We start from the raw sequence: 23077 nt of genomic DNA, 5'->3' as shown, positions 1-23077 counted from the left end.
TGGCCTATCTGGTTCAAACTTGGAATGGTTTGGAAATAATAAGGTATGAATTTTGGGTTGGAATTGGACCAGGTCTTATAAGGGTAAATATGGAAAATTAATTTTATTGGACCGATTAAATGAGTTGGAATTATAAGCAACGCGTCCCAGTAACTTTGAAAACCGGTTTAGTTGGTTTGACCAGAACCAGTCTCAGTCTTCTGAATGGGTTATTATTAAAATAAATTTGAGAGGAAAATTTTCTCAAAATAAATTTATCTCTTGTATAAACTTGAATAAGAACCAAGAAAGTAAAGAAAGATATATATATAAGTGGAAAGTGCTACAAAATTTGTGATAAAGAATCAATAAAGATTAAGATTCCTTATGTGGGCACATGGATATACGCCATATGTGTCATGTAGTTCCTAGATGTTTTTATTTGAAAGAGTGAGATTTCGTTTTCGATAATTTTGGCATTTGTTTTTAAAATGATTCTCACCAACATCTGTATTTTGATATTTTTTTCTCATGAAAATGATTGTGTTTATCTAAAAATGACTCTCACATACAAACTCATCAAGAGACACTTCCTTATATGTCATTCAAAATAATCTCTTTCCATTTTTCAGTTGAAACTTAGATTACGAAACATAACATTGATCCACTCACCATTAAACACAATTGATGCTTTTCAAAGAGCAGCACTAAAAATCTCATCAAAAGAGCTTTATAATACATCGGAATTTTGATCCTCTGTTATCTGACACCCCTCCTTGCTCTAATGCTTCTCCTATAATGGTGATATGCATCAACAGAAGAAAAAAAAAATCCAACTGCAAATGGATTTGCAATTCAATTTTGATATCTAAAATAAATGACTGTAGGATCAAAGGCTACATTAAAACCACAAATATTAGAGTTTTAAGTCACATCTAATTCCTCGAAACTACATTAAAACCACAAGTTCTAGGGTTCTCTACTTGAAGTCACATCTAGTTGCTCACATCCAACCTAAGACAACCTCTTGATATTTGGGAACCTAGATTTTTTTTCTAGATATTTTATGGCATAAATGCACATTCCTTTCGAATCTTCTTTAAGTACTTCCAAGAGAGTCCTTTTCATGAAGCTTTATTGTTGTAAAGTTTTAGTGGTTAAGCTTCCTTACTATCCTACGATCTATTTCATGGGGCAATTGTCGTATTGCTTTATATCTTGTTCTTTCTCTTATCAGGTTTGAATTTTGGGTTGCATTCAAACCACGTTTTATAATGGCAAATATGGAAAGTTAAGTTTGTTGGACCGATTAATTGAGCTGGAATTAAAAGCAACGCGTTCCAATAAATGTATTTCTTATAGAAACTTGAATAAAAACCAATAAAGCAAAGGAAGATATAAGTGAAAAGTGTTACAAAATTTGTGATAACTAATGTTAAAAAATTTGTGATAACTAATGAATAAAGATTTATATAACTAAAAAAGAAAAGAATCAATAAAGATTAAGATTCTTATGCATGTACAACGATATACATGATGCGTGTCATGAATACAATCACATGAAATTCTTAGGTGTTTGTATTTGGAAGAGTGAGATTTAGTTTTAGATAATCTTAGTCTTTTTTTTAAATGATCTCATCACATTTGTATTTCTATTTCTTCTCGTGAAAAGGATCGTTCTTATATACAAACTTATCAAGAGACACTTCTTTATATGTCATCCAAAATAATCTCTTTTTATTTTTCAATTGAAACTTAGATTTAAAAACATAACTTTGATCCAACCATCCTTAAACACAATTGATGCTTTTTGGATAGAGACCCTAAAAGTCTCAACATAAAAGGGTACAAAATATATAAATTCAATTTTGAATTCTAAAATAAATGAGTGTAGGATCAAAAGCTACATTAAAATCACAAATTTCAGAGTTGTCTACATGAAGTCACTTCAAACTCATTGCATCGTAATATAAGAGAACCTCCAAATATTTGGAAAACTATATATTTTTCTTAGATATTTTGATGGTATAAATGCACATTCCCTTCGAATCTTCTTTAAGTACTTCCAAGAGAGTTCTTTTCATGGGACTTTATCATTGCAAAGTTTGAGTGGTTTAGCTTTTTCTAATCAATAATATATTTTATGGGTTCAGTGTTTCTTACTTTATATTATGTATCTTTTTCTTATATATATATTGATCTGAGGTTCACCCGGACCAGCTTGCGAGCACCATGACTACATCATCAGGGAACCTTTTATATAATTAATATAGGCAGGGTTTCGCTCCTGGCCCCGAGAAGATTTAAACACTGACCTCTTAAGTGGAAGCATTGGTCTTTTACCAACTGAGCCACCCTCTCAGAGTTTTTTCTTATATATTTAGGGAGTCAAACAATTTCATTGATTCTCTTACTTGAAAAATCACGTCTTATGCTCCCGTCCATTTCCTACCCCATGACTACCTTTGCACTACATACTTTAAGTGTTGGGTCTATCAAATGAAAGTTTGATTACCTAAAAAAGAAGTTGATTTCAAAGATTCTAAGCATTCAAATGAATCCAAAATTTCAGAATCCCGCTACACAAACAACCATTATAATCCTAATAGTTTCACTTATTTCTAAAAATTTTTTTGTTAGAATAATCTATTATTTACAAAGGTGATGGATGAAGCATTCAAGCCTTCCCAAAAGGTAGTTTTTTTTTTTTTTTTGGTAATCAAACTCTTTATTTAAAGAGACGGACTAGCCAAGGGAGCGAGAGAGCATAACTCTCGCAACCAAGGAGAGGAAATAAGCCAAACAGTCGCGTCCGAAAGAGACTGGGCTTTCCGGGCTAGGAAATCCGCAACAACATTAGATTTCCTAGATATATGGGCCACATTACAAGACATAAAGGTACTACATACCCAAAAGGTAGTTTGATGGGCCAACATTTGGCATGTGGACCCCACTTCTCTAGGCTTACTTTGATACTATATTACAATATATATATATACTTGTAATCGATAAAGACTGTGCACACATTAGGTATGAAATAGTGATAAAAAAAATGAATTATGGGCTTTCACCCATAAAGTACTAACAAGTAAAAAATGCATTTGTTTTCTTTGTTCTTCTAATGCATTTTAGAACAGATGTGCTATAATGGTCATCTGTTGGTGGGTATGTTTGGTTCAAAGGAGATGCATGGCTAACTCATAAGATCTCAACAAATCTGACCCACCACCACCACCATGCATTGAAGTTATAATGAGATCTTATCTAAGAAAGTAGTTGCATTTATGAATAGGAGAGCAGAAGTCACAACCATTTATGTTTGTTCATATCCTCTAAAAGGTTTTCAATTAAGTTAGTTATGACGGTCGTCATCCAAAACATTCCCACCTACCCAGGAAGCCAAGACCAAATAGAGAAGTGGAAAATTTCGAGGAAAATATTGAGACATGGTAATTGTTTCTCCCATGGAATCAGGATTGAATCAATCAAATCATTAGAATCGGTCCTACTGACACATCATTCCTTCAAAGCTCCGTACCAGAAAACAAACTCAATTAATCAATCTCTTTCTTCTTCGCCTTCCAAGTTCCAAGAACTTTCTCTTCTAATAAAGTAGTTTGGTTTTTATTCAAATTTGCTATCATTTTCATGAGGAAGGACCAGACGTACTAATGAAGGCATATTCTGTGCTTCAATAATTAATATATACTTTCTTTCTTGGAAATATCCCTTCAATTGGAGCCTGGAAGCTGAATTTATTGATTTGAGACACAAACAAAACTAGAGATGAAGACATCTTCACACTCTATGGTCATGCTTCAATGCACAAAATTGAGATGTCTACAATCGAGATTTGAAGTGGTAGTTGAGATTCGACTCCAATTATCGGATTATTTTTTTTGGGTTTCAGTGGTATAATTAAAAAAAAAAACAAAAAACAAAAAAAAAAAGTGGTCGAGATTCATAATTGATACTCATGGGGATAATTCCAATTTGCAACTCAATATTTGTGAGCGTTGAGTAAAAGATTTAATCTTAGACCATTAGATAAAGATATGAATGACATTTATACTCATCATCTTATTTAAATTTATTTATTTTTGGAGGGCAAACTTGAATTGGATTGTGAGCTTCGATCGCTATCTTTGTTTTGCATTAGGGTTCAAGGAATGCTTATTTTCGTTTTGCATTAGGGTTAAAGGAATCCAGATTCCTGCCGTCTTAGAACGGCTCAAGTTGGAATGAAATTCAAAATGAGTGCTGAGTGGACTCGTCAAAGATATCATCAATACGTGTCAAATTTTAGTAAATAAAAATGCTTTATGATGACTAAATGATAGTGACGTGGCCCTAAGTCTCAATTTGTCAAAATAATTTTTATTTTTTATGTTATAATTTTTCATTTGGCACCGGCTTCTACTTTATTTTGTTGTAATGGTGAGGATGACAACGATTTCTCATGTCAAAGATAAAGTAAAACGGTGATTTTATTTTCGATCTGAGGTTCGTTCAATGTGTGCACGTCGATTATATTTTCAAAAGATAGTTTTTGTTTTAATAATTTATTAAAAAAATAACTTTTGATTTTTTTTTTCTGTTTGAGAAATAAAAATATCAGTAAAAATTTTGTTTGATTTGTTTCTGGTGATTTTTTAAATATAAATGATTTAAGAAACAATTTTGATGGTAGGACTCTTTCTCAAAGCAAAAGTTTGGTGTAAGTTAGGTTTAAGTGAAAGAGTTTAAAAAGTGATATTTTTAGAATTTGACATTCTAAACTAAAGAAATTAGTTATAACCCTAGTGATAATATTTTAAATTACAAAAAAAAGTTTTATCAAATGTTTAAAAATGTGTTTTCGCTTTTAAAAAACACTTAAAATTGTTTCTAATGTTTTTTGAAGCAAAAACCTTTGTGGGTTATTAAACCAATCCTAAATGTACAATTAAATAAAACTAAACCCATGATCTATCTCTTCATTAAAATACTTTAGCTATTCTACTTTATATTATACCTGTCATCATCAATAGTTAAAACCTCAGACTTATTGGGTTTGTGAGGGGTTGCGGGTGCAATCTCAACAGTTCAAAAGATTTTGTGAATGACACATGTCTTTTTTCCCCCTCTTTTTTTCTAAGAAGTGAATGACATATGTCACAAATGTCAAATCTATGCCTGGTTAGACAATATGTGCAAGAAAATTTATCCAATCCATTTATGATAAGGAAATTGTCTCTCTATTTCCTTGTAGATGTATGACATGTGTTTCAACACCATATCAAATGATTGAAACCCATTTATAAGTCATATAGAGGATTTGTGATTAAATTTTAGAAAAAATGATAAAACTTGTAAATGACCTCAACCTTTTGATGTGATGTTGTGATACATGTCAGACATCTACAAATGGATGGTTCATTTCCATGTCAGAAATGGACTGGTCTATATGCACAACCACTTGATATCGTTATTAGGTTTTGTTTTGAGGACCTACAGAGACATGGGGACGTCCAGCTCAGCTTAAGGCCCGTTAAGCTGAGGCCCATTGTTGAACTCCTACTACATGATATCAACCCTTCACTACAAAACCACTACCCCAGACCTCTTTTCTCTAAAGGGTTTTATACTTTTATAGATTTTTTATTTATTATTTTTTATTTTGGTAGAAGGGTTTCATAGACTTACATGGTCAAAACTATAAACAACATGCCACGTGTCAAAACAAATCAATAATTATGTCCTAATGAGTATTGCCCAAAGACTACGACGTTCACGGTCAGTTTGGAGACTTCAATTTATAGTTTTGCTTGGGACGGTAGGGAACCAAGCAGTGACTCAGGTCAACTCTATCACTTTCATATACAGTTCAACGTAACATAGTTAAGCCTTTTTATTAATACTAATCTTTATTAGGGCAAATAATCTTACAGTTACATGGGGAAGTGGAACCCTCCCCCACTAAGGTTTCAAGTCTGGATCAAATTACGGAGTCAAATTTTAAAATTTAATGTTTGGTTGTTGTTAATTTTCGCGTGGGGTGAAATACGATTTCACCCCTTACCCATTGTGTTGACTGTTGACTTTCCGTTCTCATTCCCTAACAAACTTCCAGGAAATTTGAAAATTCTGAAAGTCTCTTATGATTTATTTGATGGCAAGGTTTACTATTCAATGCATTTTAGTGCAACCTACTAAAGAGATGCATCGATATCAGTTATTTTTGATATGAATACTAACTAAAGGTGCAAATTTGGTCTTGACAGCCCTAACCAACCTTAAATCCGATTAGGGCCCAACTAACCTTAAATCCGATTAGGCTTGGACTTAAGATTTTGGCCTTGAGGGCAGGTTATGGCTAAAATATTCTAGCACTAACTAGGGCCAAGGGGTGGTCCTGGATTACTCTTTGGCCCGCCGACTTATCCCGACTGTCCTTAAATTTTTTGCCTTAATCCTAAACCTGACTTTGGCCCTGATTTTAGCCTTAATTTTGTTTCTTGATGATTGATCTCAATGAATTAAGAACAAGGATAAGGATATGGTCAATCAGGGCCGAGGTCAAATATAGAGCCAATCAGGGACAATGCCAAATATAGGGTCAATCAAGGTAGGGTTAGGGACATGGCTAATCAGGGCGGGAATGGGCTTGGCTTGGCCTTGTAGGACTTACGGTTAGGGACAATAATCTTTGGCCTTGAGTTAGGGTCAAGACAGAAATATGCTTTGATTATAATATATAGGGCTGGGGTTGGGATTACAAAAGTTCAGCCCAACCCGGTGCTATTGCAATCCTAATGGATACATCTCAGCTAGTACCGTATCATATCATGGGAATTTCAAGCCTTTGTGATTTCAATTTGTGTCGATTTAGATTTGGAATCGTCCCAAAACCCAATGGACTCTCTGATTGGAAAACATCGCCGATTAAAAACAACATGTAAGCGCAACCATGGACCTTGGGCTCAATGGTCCAAACCAGTTATCCCAGCAGGCCCACTACTTTGGCCCAACTCTTTGCCCTAGGTATGCAACGCATGACGAATCCATGATTGGCTCTTGCATTTGTGACGCTTGCAACTAGAAGAAGAAGAAGAAGAAGAAATTAATTAGGTAGAAAAAGCATAGATGGTTATGCTTTCATATTTGAAAAATAGAGATAAAGATAGGTATATGATGCTTGCTTATCTCCATGGAATCAAACATTAGCTTATAAATATTATGCATTAATGGCACTACACAGCACCATAGAATTGGAAGCTCTACAAGAAATTGAGACCAGCATATATCATCTGCTCTTTATTTTCGATCCAAGTTATCCCATCAAGGATATCCAAAAGGGAAGAGATCGAAGAGACAATGACAAAGAAAATTTCCACCACCAGTGGATATGAGAAGCATGGCTGGTATATCTCTGGCGACCACCAGAACTACATCATAAGCACTGATGATGAGACAGTGACACAAGCATTTCAACATACCAACCAGTACCTTCATGGTCGTGGTGATCAGATCAAACATGTTTCAAACACTAGTCATGATCATCATCATGAGATTGCTCGGCCGGTGAAGGTTCATGTTTGTGTTGAAGAAGACATCGACGCTGAAGCTGATGACTTCATCAAGCAGAAGCACAAGAGGTTCGACGAGCTGAGCAGGTTGATGTCCCTGAGGAGGGGGTTTTGAAAAGATGGTGTACCTCTGGGGTTCTGCAGGTATATGGAGGACAACTATATATACATATACTTAATTCATAAAGCTTCAATTCTAGATGTCTGTTTTTTTTTTTTTTGGCAAAATTCTAGATGTCTGTTCATAATTGTAACATTCATATTTGTGCAACCTGGAATGTGATTGGCTTTTTCCATTCCCAGAAATAAAGTGTTTATAATTTGAACAGAAGATTAAAATGTTATATTTGTACATGTTGGTGACATCACTCATTATGAACCTGTAAATGTAAATGAATAGCCGAATTCATCTCCAAAAACAATTTTCAACATTTTTTTCTTTGAAAAGGAAAGATAATCCGATTCGAAAACTATAATCGATAACTGGATAATCGAAACCGGAAATTATCTTGTTGTAGTAAAGTGTCAAAAACACTTTTATTCTAAAAAAGGGGCTAATAATCGGATTTAAAAACCGGTAATTAATCGGTAATCTTTAATCAAAAAAATAAAAATAAAATGACAATCACCAATCAATAATTGGATAGTTTATCGGATATTCGATAAAGTTTCAGATTCGAATTTGCATGCCTTCTTTAAATTTCTGCCGGATTTGGATTGGGATATTGGTGTCTCCAAGCTGAATCCGATCCTTTTACAGGTCTTGACTCTACTCCTAGCGGACTACGTTTAAAATGTATGTATAAGAAGCATATACGTATGGGGTTTGTATTAATATGTACTGGAGAAAATGAATACAGAAGGTGGCTGAAATCTGAGATGCATCAATCTTTTTCCAAGGGGCATATGTAGTTTCTCATTTTGAATAATGAAAGTATTAGTTATTCCTTCAAACAAAAAGTTTGAATGATGCCAAATCATGAATATTCAATTTTAGAAACCCCTACCACTTCATATATTATGATAATGTCTCCATACAGCAGCCCACGTTTTTCTCATTTCTATTTTTGGGTTTGAGAATTAAAGTTTTCTTTATGACTTATCCGCGTTACCCTTTGTTCTATTCTTCTGATCGTTGGATGAGCAATACATAGATTGTAAAATTACAACCGTTAAAAGAAGAATCATATTTTTTGAAAATGGATTGATTCCGTTTAACTTTTCCATTCAACACTCAGTTGAAATTTTATCTATCTATACAACGGTTGGACAAATCGAATAAAAGACAATCCGAGATAGAGAAGATGCAAATTCTTAATTAAACCTAAGAAAGTTATCTAGCATCTCCAAGCTGATATTTTAGGTGCCCACGCATAATAGAAGGAACAAAGTCTAAGGCAAGAAACATGTTGAACCTATTACCTAAAAATGGAAGTATGTTGAACCTCTATTTTCCATATTCTCCATGGCCTTCCATTGGACCAGTAGTAGAAGTTTTTTCAAATTAAACTCAAATCAATTAGTCACATGATCATAATGGAACAATAATCAAATTTGAATCTTTGATCCATAGAATGAAACGATTGGTTCTTCAATTCCAAATGTGTTGCATACAGGTAACAGAATCTTCACTGTTTACGTATATATGGATAGATCATAGATGTTGATGCTTTCAAATTTGAAAACAACACGAAAGCTAGACAAGGTATAGGATGCGTGCTTATCTCCATGGAATAAAATGAAAGGTAGTTTCTATAAATGTTATGCCATGGCAGTACCCAAACAACACAGACAACTACTACTCGATCGATCTCGGTAAGGTCCTTAATTTTCCAAGTGAACCCAACAAGGATATCCCTAGAGAAAATGAACCAGAAAATATATACCAGGGGATATGAGAACCATGCAAAGAACCAGCATGGTTGGAATATCAACAGCGACTACCAAAGCTACCTGCTTATCTCTACTGATGAGACAACGGCACCGGCGTGTCAAGATGCCGTTGCCCCCAGGGTCAGCCACAACAAGTACTACCACACATATGATCATACTACTCATGGTGATCTAATCGCGATCAAAGTCAGTGACCTGATCAATAACGATCATCATCATCATAAGCAGCAGCAGCAGCAGCAGAAGAGGGCTCAAGTGAAGGAGCAAGTTTATTTTGATGAAGACATTAATGCTGAAGCTGATGAGTTCCTCCAACAGAAGCACAAGAGTTTCGAGCTAAGCAAGTTGATGACACAGAGGGATGGAATATGAACAAGATGGTGCGTGTACCTGTGAGATTCATGAGCATCGATCTTCTAATATATATAGAGAGTATATACGTTAATTTGCTGAATAAAATCTCCAGCTAAATGTCTATTTTCACACTTAATTAGCTTCTTATATTATACACATATTATGTATCTTGACTGTATAGCCTTTTTATTTTCAATAAATTAAGTGCTTATTGTTCTATCCATCCACCTAAAACTCAAAAGAAGATAAGTGCTCATAGTTCCTGCATGTCTCTCACCATAACTAAGGTTTAGTCTGGAATGCAAGAAAGGAAACATAAATAAATTAATCGTCATTTTTGGTGTTGAAGTTCCTAAGGGAGAGGGATTACCTCTAATAGGGCTCGATCAGCCTCAACTTTCATGGTTGTGAAATTTGTAATTGACAATACAATAATTCATCCTCTATTGGATCGTATCATCTTTTATCTTTAAGTGGCAGAATCACAAAATTTTACCATCAATTTTTCTTTTTTTTTGCCTGAAAACCATTAATTTGTACGAGTGCTGGAGAAATTTCATCTCGGAAGACAAGTGGCAATTCTTTGCAAAGTATCATGTCTTGAAGGATTCAATGACAAACCATCTATAATCAATCATGTGATATTTAAAATTATGAGAAGAGTTTCTTTCTTGTCACTCTTCATTTAGATTCAATTTGTTTGCTTCCTCGTTTTGTTTGATCTGCTTATGTACACTTTAATTACATCTACAAAGTAGTTTTTTTCAATATATAATTAGATATACTATCCGGGAGAATCAAACCTTTGGTCTCTTCACTAAGAGGCATTGTTATCTCCAACAACCCTTTGATAATGGTGGAGGCTGTCTTTTTTCTTGTGGGGAAAAGACCATTAGCAATGGCTGGGCCTTATATTTGAATATGGCTTATACCAATTGTGCGATCCATGGTTAAACTTTTGAAACATTTGGGAATTGGCATCGGTGCTTGTGCATTGAGCTCGATCTTGCTAGGCTGGTTCATCACTTCTTTTGAAGTGGTGGTGCTTGTGGTCCCAAGTGTTAGTAGGACACCGCATGCAATCAATTAAATCTCAAATTTATATTGTCTAATCCCCAATACCCCTATACCCCCAAAATAGCTCTCTCACAACCCACCTGACACAAACCACTTGAGACCCCTTATTTAGGTGGGTTGTGAGAGGAAAATTTTGGGAGTATGGGAGTACTGGGGGAGAGAGTCTGAACTCTTAAATCTCAATTGCACAAAAGAATAGTTCAATTTAAATGAAAGAAAAGCTAGTTTATTTCACTTAAATTGATTTATAATCTTTACAAGCTCTTTTGTGTGGCTAAAAAACTTGAGATTTAATGGACCACATGACATTCATCCATGGCACAAGCACCAAACACACTAGGCTAGCAAGACCCCATTGAGTTGGTAGCCTCATGCACAACCACTAACTTGGCTAGAATTTGGTTTCAACCAACTCATTAACATAAACCCACTAACAAGAACTTGTATATAGTCTCACCATAAAAACAAACTCATATTCAAAGTTCACTCCATCGAATGTTCTCCATCTAACATGTTCATTAGACTATCCTCCCACACTCTCATGAGGTAGTGAGACCCGCACTCACAGAATCTGCCCATATTAAACAGAATAGGGCATTGTAAACCCCACACTCATATAAATGTAGGAGAATAGTTTGACAAGTAGGCTGAATGAACAGAATCTCTAGTATGTTGACAACAACCCATATAGCATTTTAGGGCTGGGGAATATTGACACTAGATTTACATGTGGGGGTGGGTCCCAAGAGTGGTAGATTCTTCTATATTTCGGTTATGTGGATATCATTTCTCCCCCAAGAAAGGAAATAGATCGTCATGTTGTTGTAGGGAATCTTAAATAAAGTTGCAGTTAGACACTAAAGAAGCTAAAAGTAAAGGCAACCCTTTAAAGTAATAATGTAAGAGAAAAAGAAGATGCTCATGCATGACGAAAACAGTAGGCCACAGCCAATTAACGATGCAATGCAATGATCTTACCTCTCTCTCTTTCTCCCATTAAGAGAAGAGAGCATTAGATGCGAAGTTATCCATTGGGAATAAAAACCAAGTCTATATTCTACAGAAAGGATATATATAAGAGGGATGGATAGGAGAAGCCAGACAGCTAGCTAGGCAGAGAAATTGGGAGCCCGGTCACCGAAGCCATACATACAAGGGAGCTAGCAAAGCAATAATGAGCCGATACCGAGCACAGGGTGGCTGGAATTCCCAAACCACAGATGACTACCGTGATCATGTCAACAAGATGCTAAGGATGCCCAGTGTAACCGATGCACCTCCTTACCCAAGGGTCTACCCACTCTTCAGGAACGATCATGGGCATCTGCCAGAAACCCAGGAGGAAAGGGAAGAGAAAACTCGTCAGGCGCAGATGCAGAGCGTGCGAAAGGAAGAAACAGTGGTTGAAACTAAACCTGAAGAACCCGAGGAAGAAAGAGATGTCAACAAGGTGGCTGATGGCTACATCCAGAACAAGCATAAGGCATTTCAACTCTTCAAATGGAAGACTTTTAGGGCTTCATCTTAATGAGACCTAATCATCTCTGTATTCCACTTCCTCTATTAAGGTAGTAGCAATCTATGTACGCCGTGGGTCACTCAGAGAGCCTGGGCTGGCTTAATTAAGAACCTCCTCAACTCATAATGCAATAATAATGGTTTGCCTGTATGTGCTTTTATAGTACGATCATCCAATATGCTCTTTTTTCTTAGTTTGATTTTGTACATTTTTCTGAAATCGCTGGCGGTTTCTGATCGAAGATATAAGAGAAGAAGTTCTGGGTTAGAACGCTTACGTAAAGGTGAGCTTCGGATCCAACAAGGGCTGTTGTAGTAAGCCACGAGCTGAGGTGTTCTGGCTTTGGGAGTAGCGTTTCAGGTGGTCATGATATTATCTCATTCCGTATGCGTTTCACACGAGCATAAACACAAACACTTGGTGTGCCTAATATTTAGCAGAATTAAAATAACTAAATTGTATTATGCAAATTGATCACAATTGAATATCATCTTCTTTGGGAACCTGCACATCAAATCTTTTCGAAGAAGACATCTGACTAAATAAATTTCTAAGGCTGTTCTTGCTTTCCTTGCGTTTCTTTTTAACTGGACTCCTCCATTTCTGGGATTCACGATCCCAATCCAAACCATCCAACACAAGCCCTGCCTCAAGCCTCTTTGACAAGGTTACTATCTCGTACGAATCCCACAATGACTGCCCAAAATCCCAACTGGTACAAGCCTCTTCTCTCTTGTTGGCCATGCTCAGCTTGTTCATAGCTTCGAGCTTAAAACGGGTGGGTCTGCTCTTGAAGCTGCTTCTGTATGCATCGAATTCCTTCGAGGGTTCGATGTTGCCTGAGTGACCGTGCCAGGCCTGTGCCACTGCCTTAAGAATTTCGAGCTCTTGCACTTCTTCACGATCTGGGTTTCTCCTCAAGGCCATGGCCTCCATTGCCTATGGTCGCCATTGGTTTTCCTAAATGAGGTCCTCACGAGATATGAGAGGTGGGAAACAGATAACGTTTGGACCGAACCCGGTCGCCTTAAACTTTAAATAACCCGGTCGAATTGATTCTGAATCCGAATCGGTTAGTGAATTGAATATATTGGGCCATTTATCAGCACAATTTTTAAATAAAACCACCGAACAAGTTGGGCCTCAGACCCTTGAACGAATTGGGCCTAACTAGTTGGACCCGGGGCCCACCGAAACATTTGGGCCTCAGACAAGAATAAATTCTGCTTCCACATGGTCTCGTATATATGAATCCCTTGTCGTCAGCGAAGTTCTCTAAGCTGTAATAATCGTTCTCTATCTCTTCCCGCTCATTTTCGAAAAAGGTTCGATCTTCCTCCTCCAGTTCTAGGGTTTGAGTGAAATGCCTCGTATAGTCTCTTCTGGTTGTGAACTATAGTGTTTCATGCTAAAGCTACGAATTCATTAGCGAAAATGGGTTCTCCCATGGCAATGGAGATCTCTCTCCAAAATGGTACTGATACTGAGGCTTGTAAGCCGGACGGCATACCAGAGTCGGTGTCTCCTCCATTGTTGACCGACGACAAGATTCTTGTTTCTGGTATGGCTTATCTTTCCTATATTAACTCGATTTTGTTTGTATTTTGGCTTGCGTTTTTGAGACGTTTGCGATGCTCTTGCAGTTGAGGTTTGCTTGAAGCCGTCAAGCACTGCTCGGATTGTGGATGTCCGCACAGCAGTCGAAAGGTTCGGTCTTAAACGTCGTTGAAATAATTACTAGTATAGTTGATTGAAGATATTTGTTTCGTTAATTTTGATATAGGTGCCGTTCCATTTGATGATACCTCTGTAGAGTTGTTTTAGGGTAAAGTTGGAGAAAAAAAAGGGGGGGTTTTTGGTATTTTTTTAATGTTTTATTTTCATATAAAGGAGAAAAGAAAGGGGAATAAAACCTACTGGCTGAACTAAGAACACTGTGATGAAAAATCATAAATTGTTCTTGGAAGTCTTCGTTGAAACAGTTGACATACTGCATAAAAACTTTTACTTGACGACTCTTTATAATTTATTCCAGAGTTTAGTAATGATTTGTTCTTTGGTAGCTTATTCAAGTCTTCAAGGCACACCAAAATTTTATTTGTTTCTCAAATCTTGTTTACTGCCAGATGTTTTTTGACATCAGGGGCTGAATGTCATTTTCCTCGTCTGTTTGGTGTGTGTCTCTGTCTCTCTTAGGAAACTTTTAAAGTAAACTTTCATTACTTGCCAGATGCTCTTTGTGTGCTTATTCACAATGTCTGCTTTTCTGGATGCTCTTTTCGTTCAAATGTTGTAGTTTCCCTCCTGCGGACTACATCTTCTCTTCTTCTTCTTCTTTTTTTTTTTTTTTTTTTTTTTTTTTTTTTTTTAATTATTATTAAAAAACAACCCCTCAATTTTCCATTATTTTTCTATTCTAAAGAAATTCCATGTTGTTATTGATTATCAGGATGCTTGAAAAGAGGAGTTTGAGTTATGTTGATGGGTCTGTTCCAGTTCCTGATGATGATACATTTCTTAAAGAAAATGTACAAAGGATCAGTATTTGTGACACAGGTACTCTCCCATCATTTATAAAGTGAAGGAATTTTCTTCTCTGTCCTAGTTTCTGATATTCAATTTGTTGGTTTGCAGATGAATGGGCGGATAACCATGAAATTCTTTTATTCTGGCAAGTCAAACCAGTTGTGCATGTCTTTCAGGTTGGATTATTTCTGGAATGATTTTGTATTTAGTACTCTTTATCTGTTTCTTTACAATCAGCAAGTTCATGTAACTGTAGTTCAGATGTTCTGCTTTATTTCTACTTTTCTTTACATTGTATTTTGCCTTGTTATGAGTCTTATGACTGACTTTGAATCTCTACGCTTGTTTTTCAGTTATACAGTTTCGTCACATATTAACTTTAATTGTTTTCTTTTAATTGAGACAATCTTATATTTCGACTTTCTTTCGGGTTTTAGTTCATGTGTACAATAACAGAAATTTTCGCTTTCAAATGATTTCTGAACATTGATTTGAAATTGGCAGCTTAGTGAAGATGGTCCAGGTGAGGAATCAAGTGGAGATGGCCAGCTTTCTAGCTTTAATGAATGGATTCTTCCTGCTAAAGAGTTCGATGGAATGTGGGAAAGGTCTGATTGCTATTTAATCCTTGTAGTATGTAGCTTTTTGTTATTATTGAGTTGTTATCTGCTTACCTATATTTACGTCTGGAAACAGCCTCTCTGCAAAAGCAGGGTTAAGGCTGCATACATTCTGATCCTCTGGGACCTCACTTGTGGTGGTACAATGTAGTTGTTTTGTCTGAATTTTTGTTGAATCATAAATGATTATTTTATTTGTTTATGCAGCTTAATATATGAAGTGGGTCTCAAGCAAAGGTTGTTGCGATATGCTGCAAGTGCTTTGCTCTTCACTGAGAAAGGTGTTGATCCTTTCCTCGTGTCATGGAATCGGTAAGCATCAATCTGTGAGTTTCACAAAGGTAGATTTCTATATGAGATGGTCTGATGAAGTATACATAGCAGAAATAGAAGAAATTCTTGTTGGGAGTTTTCTGTGATTAGACCAAACGTATTGCTCCTGGTGGAATTTTTTACCAATGCAGATTCCACAAACGGGATATGTAGTTCACCACAAGTTTTTAGTCGTCATACGAGAACTTTTTTATTTTTGCTTTAGAACTTAAAAGGAGATATGAGCTACCATGTTTGCATCTTGTCTCCAAGCATGAATTAACTTGAGGGTCCTTGAGAATTATTCTTATATTCCAACATATGAAAGCTCCACCAGAATAGTCAGGACATATTTAGAATGGTTTCCCATATACATTTTTGTTAGAATTTACTTATTTCTTATTGCAGCTCATAGTAGATTTCATAGAATGCTCACTTATAAGACAACTCTCTCTTCATCTTAGGCACATTTTGGAAATAGGACAATGTTCATACTACTTATACAACTTTTTCCATACTATGGCAAAAATACGTATGCTTCTTTGTTATTAAGACAACTCAATCATGAGAGCCTTAACTTCAGTCTTTGATATATTTATCTATGTTTTATAGTGTCATACTTCTCCATGGACCCCCAGGGACTGGAAAGACTTCTTTGTGTAAAGCATTGGCACAAAAACTTTCTATTCGCTTTAGTTCCAGGTTTGCTTTGAATACTGATTAATAGTTGCTTTTTAGTTTGTGCCTTTTCCACATTTTACATTTGCTTATGATTTATTTGTTTTCTCTCCCTTGTGCTTATCCCCTTTGAATTCAGATATCCACAATGCCAACTGGTTGAAGTTAATGCACATTCTTTATTCAGTAAATGGTTTTCTGAAAGTGGAAAGTTGGTACGTGAAATCTTTCTGTTATTTATCTTGTAAGCAATATGGTATTATGTTTTTGCATCTCTTGAAGAAGATACTTAAATTTGTTGTAGTTTTTTTGGTATGTGAAATCTACAGTTATTCATGCTGTAAGCAATTAGGTATTATTTTTTGGCATCTTCTGAAGAAGATACTTAATTTTGTTGATGTAGTTTTTATTTTTCATACCTTGATACATGTTTCTTGTGCATGATTGGCTCTATTTGTGCCATCTTCGTCCTCTTCTCTGAGGAAGGCCTCATTTAGTTGTGGAGAGACTTGGGAAGAAAAAGTCAAGTTGGAGGACATGCTCCTCATGTAGGACCTCAACTACATGTTTATTGTGCACAATTCCCTTTCTTTGTGCAATCTTCAGCCTCTTCTCTGAAGAAGGCTTCATTCGGTCATGTGAAGACTTTGGAGGATGTAGTCAATTTAGTGTTATCAAGTTGCTTCCTGTATGTTCTACAACACTCATTGAAAAGGCAGTTAGAATTTTGAAAGTTCACATGAATCAACTCTAATTATTGTGGATCAAATGATAAGCACATTTTTGTTGTCCAATTGTGCTTTAAGTGTACCTCAAAGTTTACTGGCAATATAGTGCATCAAATGATTGGGAAGATTGGTGGGTCTGTAACAGTTAAAGGACTATTTTGTGAAATGATGAAGGTTAAATATGAGGAGAATCAGAACAGGTACAGGTTTTGTTGGTTAGTAATTGGATTTACTCAATATCAAATTTGATGTTCCAAGAAGCTACTAAGCTGGTACTTTTTTGAGCTGCACAACATAGCAGACTATGGAAATGAATTAGTGTCAGATTGGCTTGAGTTCAAGCTTTTGAAGGTGTTTGCCTGGCCTAGTATTTCATTTCTTATCTATATGTTTTCCTCTCTGAAGTTTAAAGGTTTCTTCAATTTGTGCATTGATCTTAGGCATCATTTTTAATAACCAAAATTTGTATTGTTTGTTAAATACTTTGTTTTCTCCTGTTAGGTGGCTAAGCTTTTCCAAAAAATTCAAGAAATGGTCGAAGAAGAAAACAACCTGGTATTTGTTGTAATTGGTGAGCTTTGTTTGCACAGATTAGATAAGTTGTAATTCCTTCTCATCTTTCTTTCACCATTTGAGGATCCAGTTTGGTTTCTTTTGGTTCTCATCTTTTATCAACCTTCGTATTTTTTAAAGGAAAAACTTACGATGAGCCATCTGTAAATGTGTAAACAGATGCATATTGCCACAACTGGGTTGTGGGCTTCTCGGTCCTTTGTTCTTCTACACATAATTTAAATTGGAAGAGTAGCAATTCTGTTTATCTTATGTGATGAATAAAATTCTTAAAGTCTTCTTAACTCCACCCTTATATTGTGTTGGGGTTGGTTTTTTTGGGTGGGGGAAGGGAGTGGTTTTGGATTGAGTTTTGGGAATGGGACGAGGTGAGTATGTTTATGGAATATTAGAGTATCATGCTAATAGGAAAAAGGACATCATAGCTGAGGCCTAAGAGATGTTGAACGGAACTTCTTCTTCTTTTTCTTTTCTCTTTTCTTTTCTTCTCTTCTTCTTTTTCTTTTTCTTTTTCTTTTCTTCTCTTCTTCTTCTTCTTTTTTTTTTTTTGCTTGCATATTTTGTGCATGGACGGTCTTTTTCTTTTTCTCTTCTTCTTCTTCTTTTTCTTCTTCTTCTTCTCTTTTTTTTTTTTTTTTTGCTTGCATATTTTGTGCATGGACAGTGAGGTGGGGAATTTCAGGTTCATCATTTTTGTGCCTCCAGAGTGTGCCAAATGAAGACATAAGGAACATTTCCTTGTGGGTTAAGATTGGGAGTTGCCATTTGTTTGCTTCTAAATGTATATAAGTTTTAGGCAATGGCAAAATATTCCCATTCAGTAATGGCATATTCTATTGTAGCCAAAATCCTTGTTACTAAAACATAGAATAACTAATGATTGGAGAGTGGAATTTCTAAAATAGGCATCATTAACTGTTGTTGTGACGATAATCTTTAGTGGAGCATAGGAAGTGATGCAATGGTCCTTATAGCCTTGATTTTGTACCCCTGGGTTGAAAAATCCTTAGCTTTTGTTAGTTCAGTTCTGGATGATTTCTTATTTAGATGTCCTTATACAAGATCAATCATCTATGGATAGTTAAGCATTTGATTGTAGTGTAAATCTGTAGCTGACCCCATTTACTCAGGATAGGGTTGAGTTGAAAGAATCTCTTCTTTCCCTTAATTTGAAATTTATGCTGCAGATGAAGTTGAAAGTCTTGCTGCTGCTAGAAAGGCTGCCTTGTCAGGGTCTGAACCTTCAGATTCTATTCGAGTAATCTTTCTGAACCTACAATTAAAACTTCCACATTAGCTAGACAAACTTGGAGGCATAATTTCTCAGATAAAAACTAAAATGAGCAGTTTCTCAATTTTCTGTGAACTTGATCTGGTATTTGCAGGTTGTGAATGCTCTACTCACTCAGATGGACAAACTAAAATCTTCACCAAATGTTATCATCCTGACTACATCAAATATAACTGCTGCAATTGGTATGTTAGTCATTGCTTTCAGATTCCTTGAGGTCTCTGCAATTGGTATGTTAGTCGTTGCTTTCAGATTCCTTGAGGTAGTGCTTTGCATGAACGCTTAAAAGGGATAAAGAATCAGCTCATATTGCCCCCATCTTGGGTACTTGTTACTGCTTGTACTAATTTGAATTGTTTGTCTTCCTTGAAAGCCTGATTCTTCCTGTAGTTACTGTATATTCAATCCTGGCCCAATTGAACTTCATTTGGACCACATTTGCCATCTCAGTATTCCACACTACCTTTTAGCTTTTTGAGTTTTCCAATAGTTTCCGCTTCTGCTAATCCAAGTTATAAAGATACAAAAACTTTGTAAGCTATTTTATCCGATGCAAATTTATGAGGGCACCTTCCCCCCCCCCCCTCCCCATCCCCTTGTGAAGTTCAATTATTAGATTTTTCATGTTTTGAGACACGCATGGTTCCCTTCAAATGATCTGTTTAATCCTTGTTAATGTATTTTTATATAAAATAATTTCATATTCAGTCTCTTAACACGGTTAGAACTGGGGAAGGGGGGGGGCAACAGTAATTTCATAAAGAATAAGGTCCTTGTAGTAATTAAACTATAATACATGGGGGCAACAATAATTATCTCTTATTATTATGATGTGTGCCAGAATGCTGCTGTGACTTGATGCAAATTTTAGCGATGGATATCTGGTAACTATGTTACTGTTATATAAGTAGATGTCTTATTAACTATAGTCATCCTGATTCTGTGCTTCTTAACATGGACGTATTAGAATATATCCTGCTTTTAGACATTAATGATTTTCCTCCTGATTGTTAACATTTAATCTTTGAACTTTTGTAGCTTACAAACAAGCTCCTCTGGGTAATTTATGAGGAATAGTTTGCACAGAAGTTTAAAAAAAAGAGGGGGGGGGGGATGGATTTATTCTCTTATCTATAGTAGACTACAAATATCTGGTTCCATGGTTTAAAGCACCATAACCATTTCAGCTATAAAGGAAATCCAGCTAGTTTCTAGTATGACAGCCAAGTATGAATTAGTTGATTAAAATATTTTTTTTCCCTTTTACCAGCCTCTTCCTTTCTGTTGTACATTGCATTCCAGATATTGCTTTTGTTGATCGAGCTGATATCAAAGCATATGTTGGGCCACCTACCCTTCCAGCGCGGTATGAAATACTGAGGTCCTGTGTGGAAGAACTTATACGAACTGGGATTGTAGCATATCCTAAGGTATTATGATTCTTGGTCACTTCTCACCTTGATCAATAGGCTAATGTGCTTTGGGAATTTCATTTTGTTCACCTACTGCAAACATCCTTTCTCTCTCTTCTCTCACTGTAGGGTCAACTTAAGCTTCCTAGCTATCCAACGTTGCGGGAAAAGCTGAACATGCCTGACGTGCAGGAGTCTCAGGGTCCACTTTGCCTGTCAAAACAATTGGTTGAAGCTGCGGAAATATGTGAGGTAAGGAATGAAGGTTCTTCGTATTTTAATCATGATGCAGTTTTAAATCGGGCTGAAATTGACCTTAGTTGGATCATTTGGATTGTGTCTCAGGGCTTGAGCGGTAGAGCTCTGAGAAAGCTACCCCTCTTAGCTCATGCTGCTCTAGACAACCCATATTCTCGTGATACTGGCAAGTTTTTGTGTACAATGATCGATGTAGCGAAGAGGGAGCTATCCCAGTTACCAGTTTGAACAGCTTTTGTCTCAATGTTCTGACACTCATCCTATGCAATGAAGCAAGATCTTTGTTTACTTGTGAGGTAGACACAAGAAAGATGGAAGCAGTGCTTGTACAGACGCAGATGAGAAGCTTTCTGCCAAATGCCATTTATGATATATGATATAAGAGTTTCTATATGTTATACTCTGATTGATGACTCTTATTTATGTATCATATGATAGGAGGGTCATCTATGTTGAAATTATTCAGAAACAACCTTCCCAGATTCCAATCCCGGCTGTCAATTGACTCACTGGTTAGATTGTGCGTTGTCAACCTCCTTGAGATCAATCCTGTTCATCCACTTGTTGTAAGGTTGAAATATCACGGTTCCGCCACCCATGATTTGAAGTTCCATGCGTTTAGCCTTGTTTATTTAAGCCGTAACCGCTGTATCTGTTTACCCAAAAAAAAAGAACCGATGTATCTAACGGAAGGGGCGGTGCAGAAAAAGCCTATCAGATTAGTAAGAACCCGAAACAGTAACACCATTATGTTCATATACGTTAATAGGTCATGCAACAGAACACGCTCCTTTTTGGGTACAGGAAAGAATCAAATACAGTGTAAAGAATAAGAAAGAGCCAAAGGTTAGAACATATCTTGCCGTAGTTTCTTTCCTTGTGTTACATACTTGCTCTGTTACTCTCTCTGCATAGTAGCTCTACAAAGAGGGCAAGTCCTATGGTTGTGATCGAACCACTTCTCCAGACATCCCTTGTGAAAGAAATGCTTGCAGGACAACTCGTAAACCTCCTCATTGTCTTCAATCCCGTACAAGCATACACAGCACTCCTTGGATGAACAAGCAGCACAAGTTTTACTGCTATAACCGTTATTGCTGCAGGTGGTGTGACACTTATTCTCACAAAGACACTTGAATAGGGTAATGGGTGTTCTTATTTCTCTCTCTTTGTCTGAGAATTGTGAGTACTCTCTATTTGTCTCATCTGCTCGTACAAGTGGTGGACTTTGATTGTTCCTGATGACGTGAAGCGACCATCTCAAGACGTTCTTCAAAAGGGTTACCAAAACAACAGTGTTTATCACCAGCACAGGCAGAACCCCTTCAGCTGCACAGGGAAAGTTGGGGAGCCCCATCTCTTCTGTTAATCGTACAAATGGACTCGGAAACCGGCAACGTGAGAGGAGAAGCTCAATGGTTAACGCTGCACAGAAGGTGGCCTATTACTACAAGTGGTGATGAGTTGTCTACTACCAGGCTTTACATTCCCATAGCCTGGCTGCGGGGATAAATATGAACAGGTCTCCCCCTTCTCATCAATATCTGACATTCAAGGGAAAGAGAGAGAGGGCTTCCATGCAAGTGCTGCCGCGTGTGTGGTGTGGATGAGTGGAACGTCCATCGTTGCCTTCTTTAATATCTGATGGTCTGGTTCTGGCTTGTTCTGATCTTATTGGTAGCTGGTCATTGTCGGTTACTTTAGGGCAGAAATGCCGTGTGTCGAAGAGCTTGGAACAAGAAGAGAGAGAAGAGAAGAGAAGAAAGACCTTGAGAATTCAAAGCCAGATGGCTACGAGTTAACGGTGTTGGAACTCCCTTGATTCCTGGGTTTGCATAATGTCGTCATCTATCTCTTTGGTTGTGGTTACGTGCAAGTCGGCAAATGAATAAGTGTCACTGACTCGATGTGCAAAAGATGGAGGTCTATTCCATGTCGCCATTGGGACGGTTTAAAACCCACCCAAGTGGAGAGCTTTGGAACCCTCATGCAGGGATTATTGGGTAAGGACGGGACCAACAATCACTTGTGTGGTGGGTTAGGCTTCAGCCACAATTGGCTCCGCCACCACCACCAGATTTGGCCCTACCGATAAAGCCCAAAAGGTAAGAAGAAAGGTTAAATTGATTCTCACTTCTGAGATACATCGACAAAGCCAGATTCTCTCACGACCCTCAAGTTAGAAGCAAGGAAGTGGGGCTCACTTTAACTCACTTTCCTGCAAGTCTGTGCAATACATTGCTAGAATTCCAAAGTGAAAGATGCATGCATGAAGCTAGGCAGATTCTT

At 36.7% G+C, this 23077-nt stretch overlaps 3 protein-coding genes across 3 annotated transcripts; 1 reads left to right on the top strand and 2 right to left on the bottom strand.

Moving 5' to 3' along the window:
• Nucleotides 1-11828: 11828 nt before the first annotated feature.
• LOC149020730 (uncharacterized) lies at nucleotides 11829-13370 on the bottom strand. Its single transcript, XM_089148945.1, has one exon. The coding sequence runs from the start codon at nucleotides 13324-13326 to the stop codon at nucleotides 12865-12867; it is 462 nt and encodes a 153-aa protein (XP_089005071.1). The 5' UTR covers nucleotides 13327-13370; the 3' UTR covers nucleotides 11829-12864.
• Nucleotides 13371-13665: 295 nt separating this feature from the next.
• Nucleotides 13666-21389, top strand: LOC149020729 (pachytene checkpoint-like protein). The gene is made up of 14 exons (XM_089148943.1): nucleotides 13666-13951; nucleotides 14034-14097; nucleotides 14840-14946; nucleotides 15025-15092; nucleotides 15421-15524; nucleotides 15744-15848; nucleotides 16461-16550; nucleotides 16666-16741; nucleotides 17756-17825; nucleotides 19015-19085; nucleotides 19213-19303; nucleotides 20421-20548; nucleotides 20660-20782; nucleotides 20876-21389. Exons 1-14 carry the CDS (start codon nucleotides 13825-13827, stop codon nucleotides 21014-21016), a joined length of 1365 nt encoding a protein of 454 aa, XP_089005069.1. The 5' UTR covers nucleotides 13666-13824; the 3' UTR covers nucleotides 21017-21389.
• A 114-nt stretch (nucleotides 21390-21503) lies between these two features.
• LOC149020728 (putative E3 ubiquitin-protein ligase XERICO) lies at nucleotides 21504-22542 on the bottom strand. Its single transcript, XM_089148946.1, has one exon. It carries the CDS (start codon nucleotides 22143-22145, stop codon nucleotides 21687-21689), a length of 459 nt encoding a protein of 152 aa, XP_089005072.1. The 5' UTR covers nucleotides 22146-22542; the 3' UTR covers nucleotides 21504-21686.
• Between the last annotated feature and the right edge of the window lie 535 nt (nucleotides 22543-23077).

The sequence above is a fragment of the Hakea prostrata genome, chromosome 3 (genome assembly GCF_041222555.1).
Source record: "Hakea prostrata isolate BN-2017 chromosome 3, UWA_Hpros_2, whole genome shotgun sequence".
Taxonomy (NCBI): Eukaryota; Viridiplantae; Streptophyta; class Magnoliopsida; order Proteales; family Proteaceae; genus Hakea; species Hakea prostrata.
Note: the sequence above shows the minus strand (reverse complement) of the source record. Positions and strands in the feature narration are given on the sequence as shown.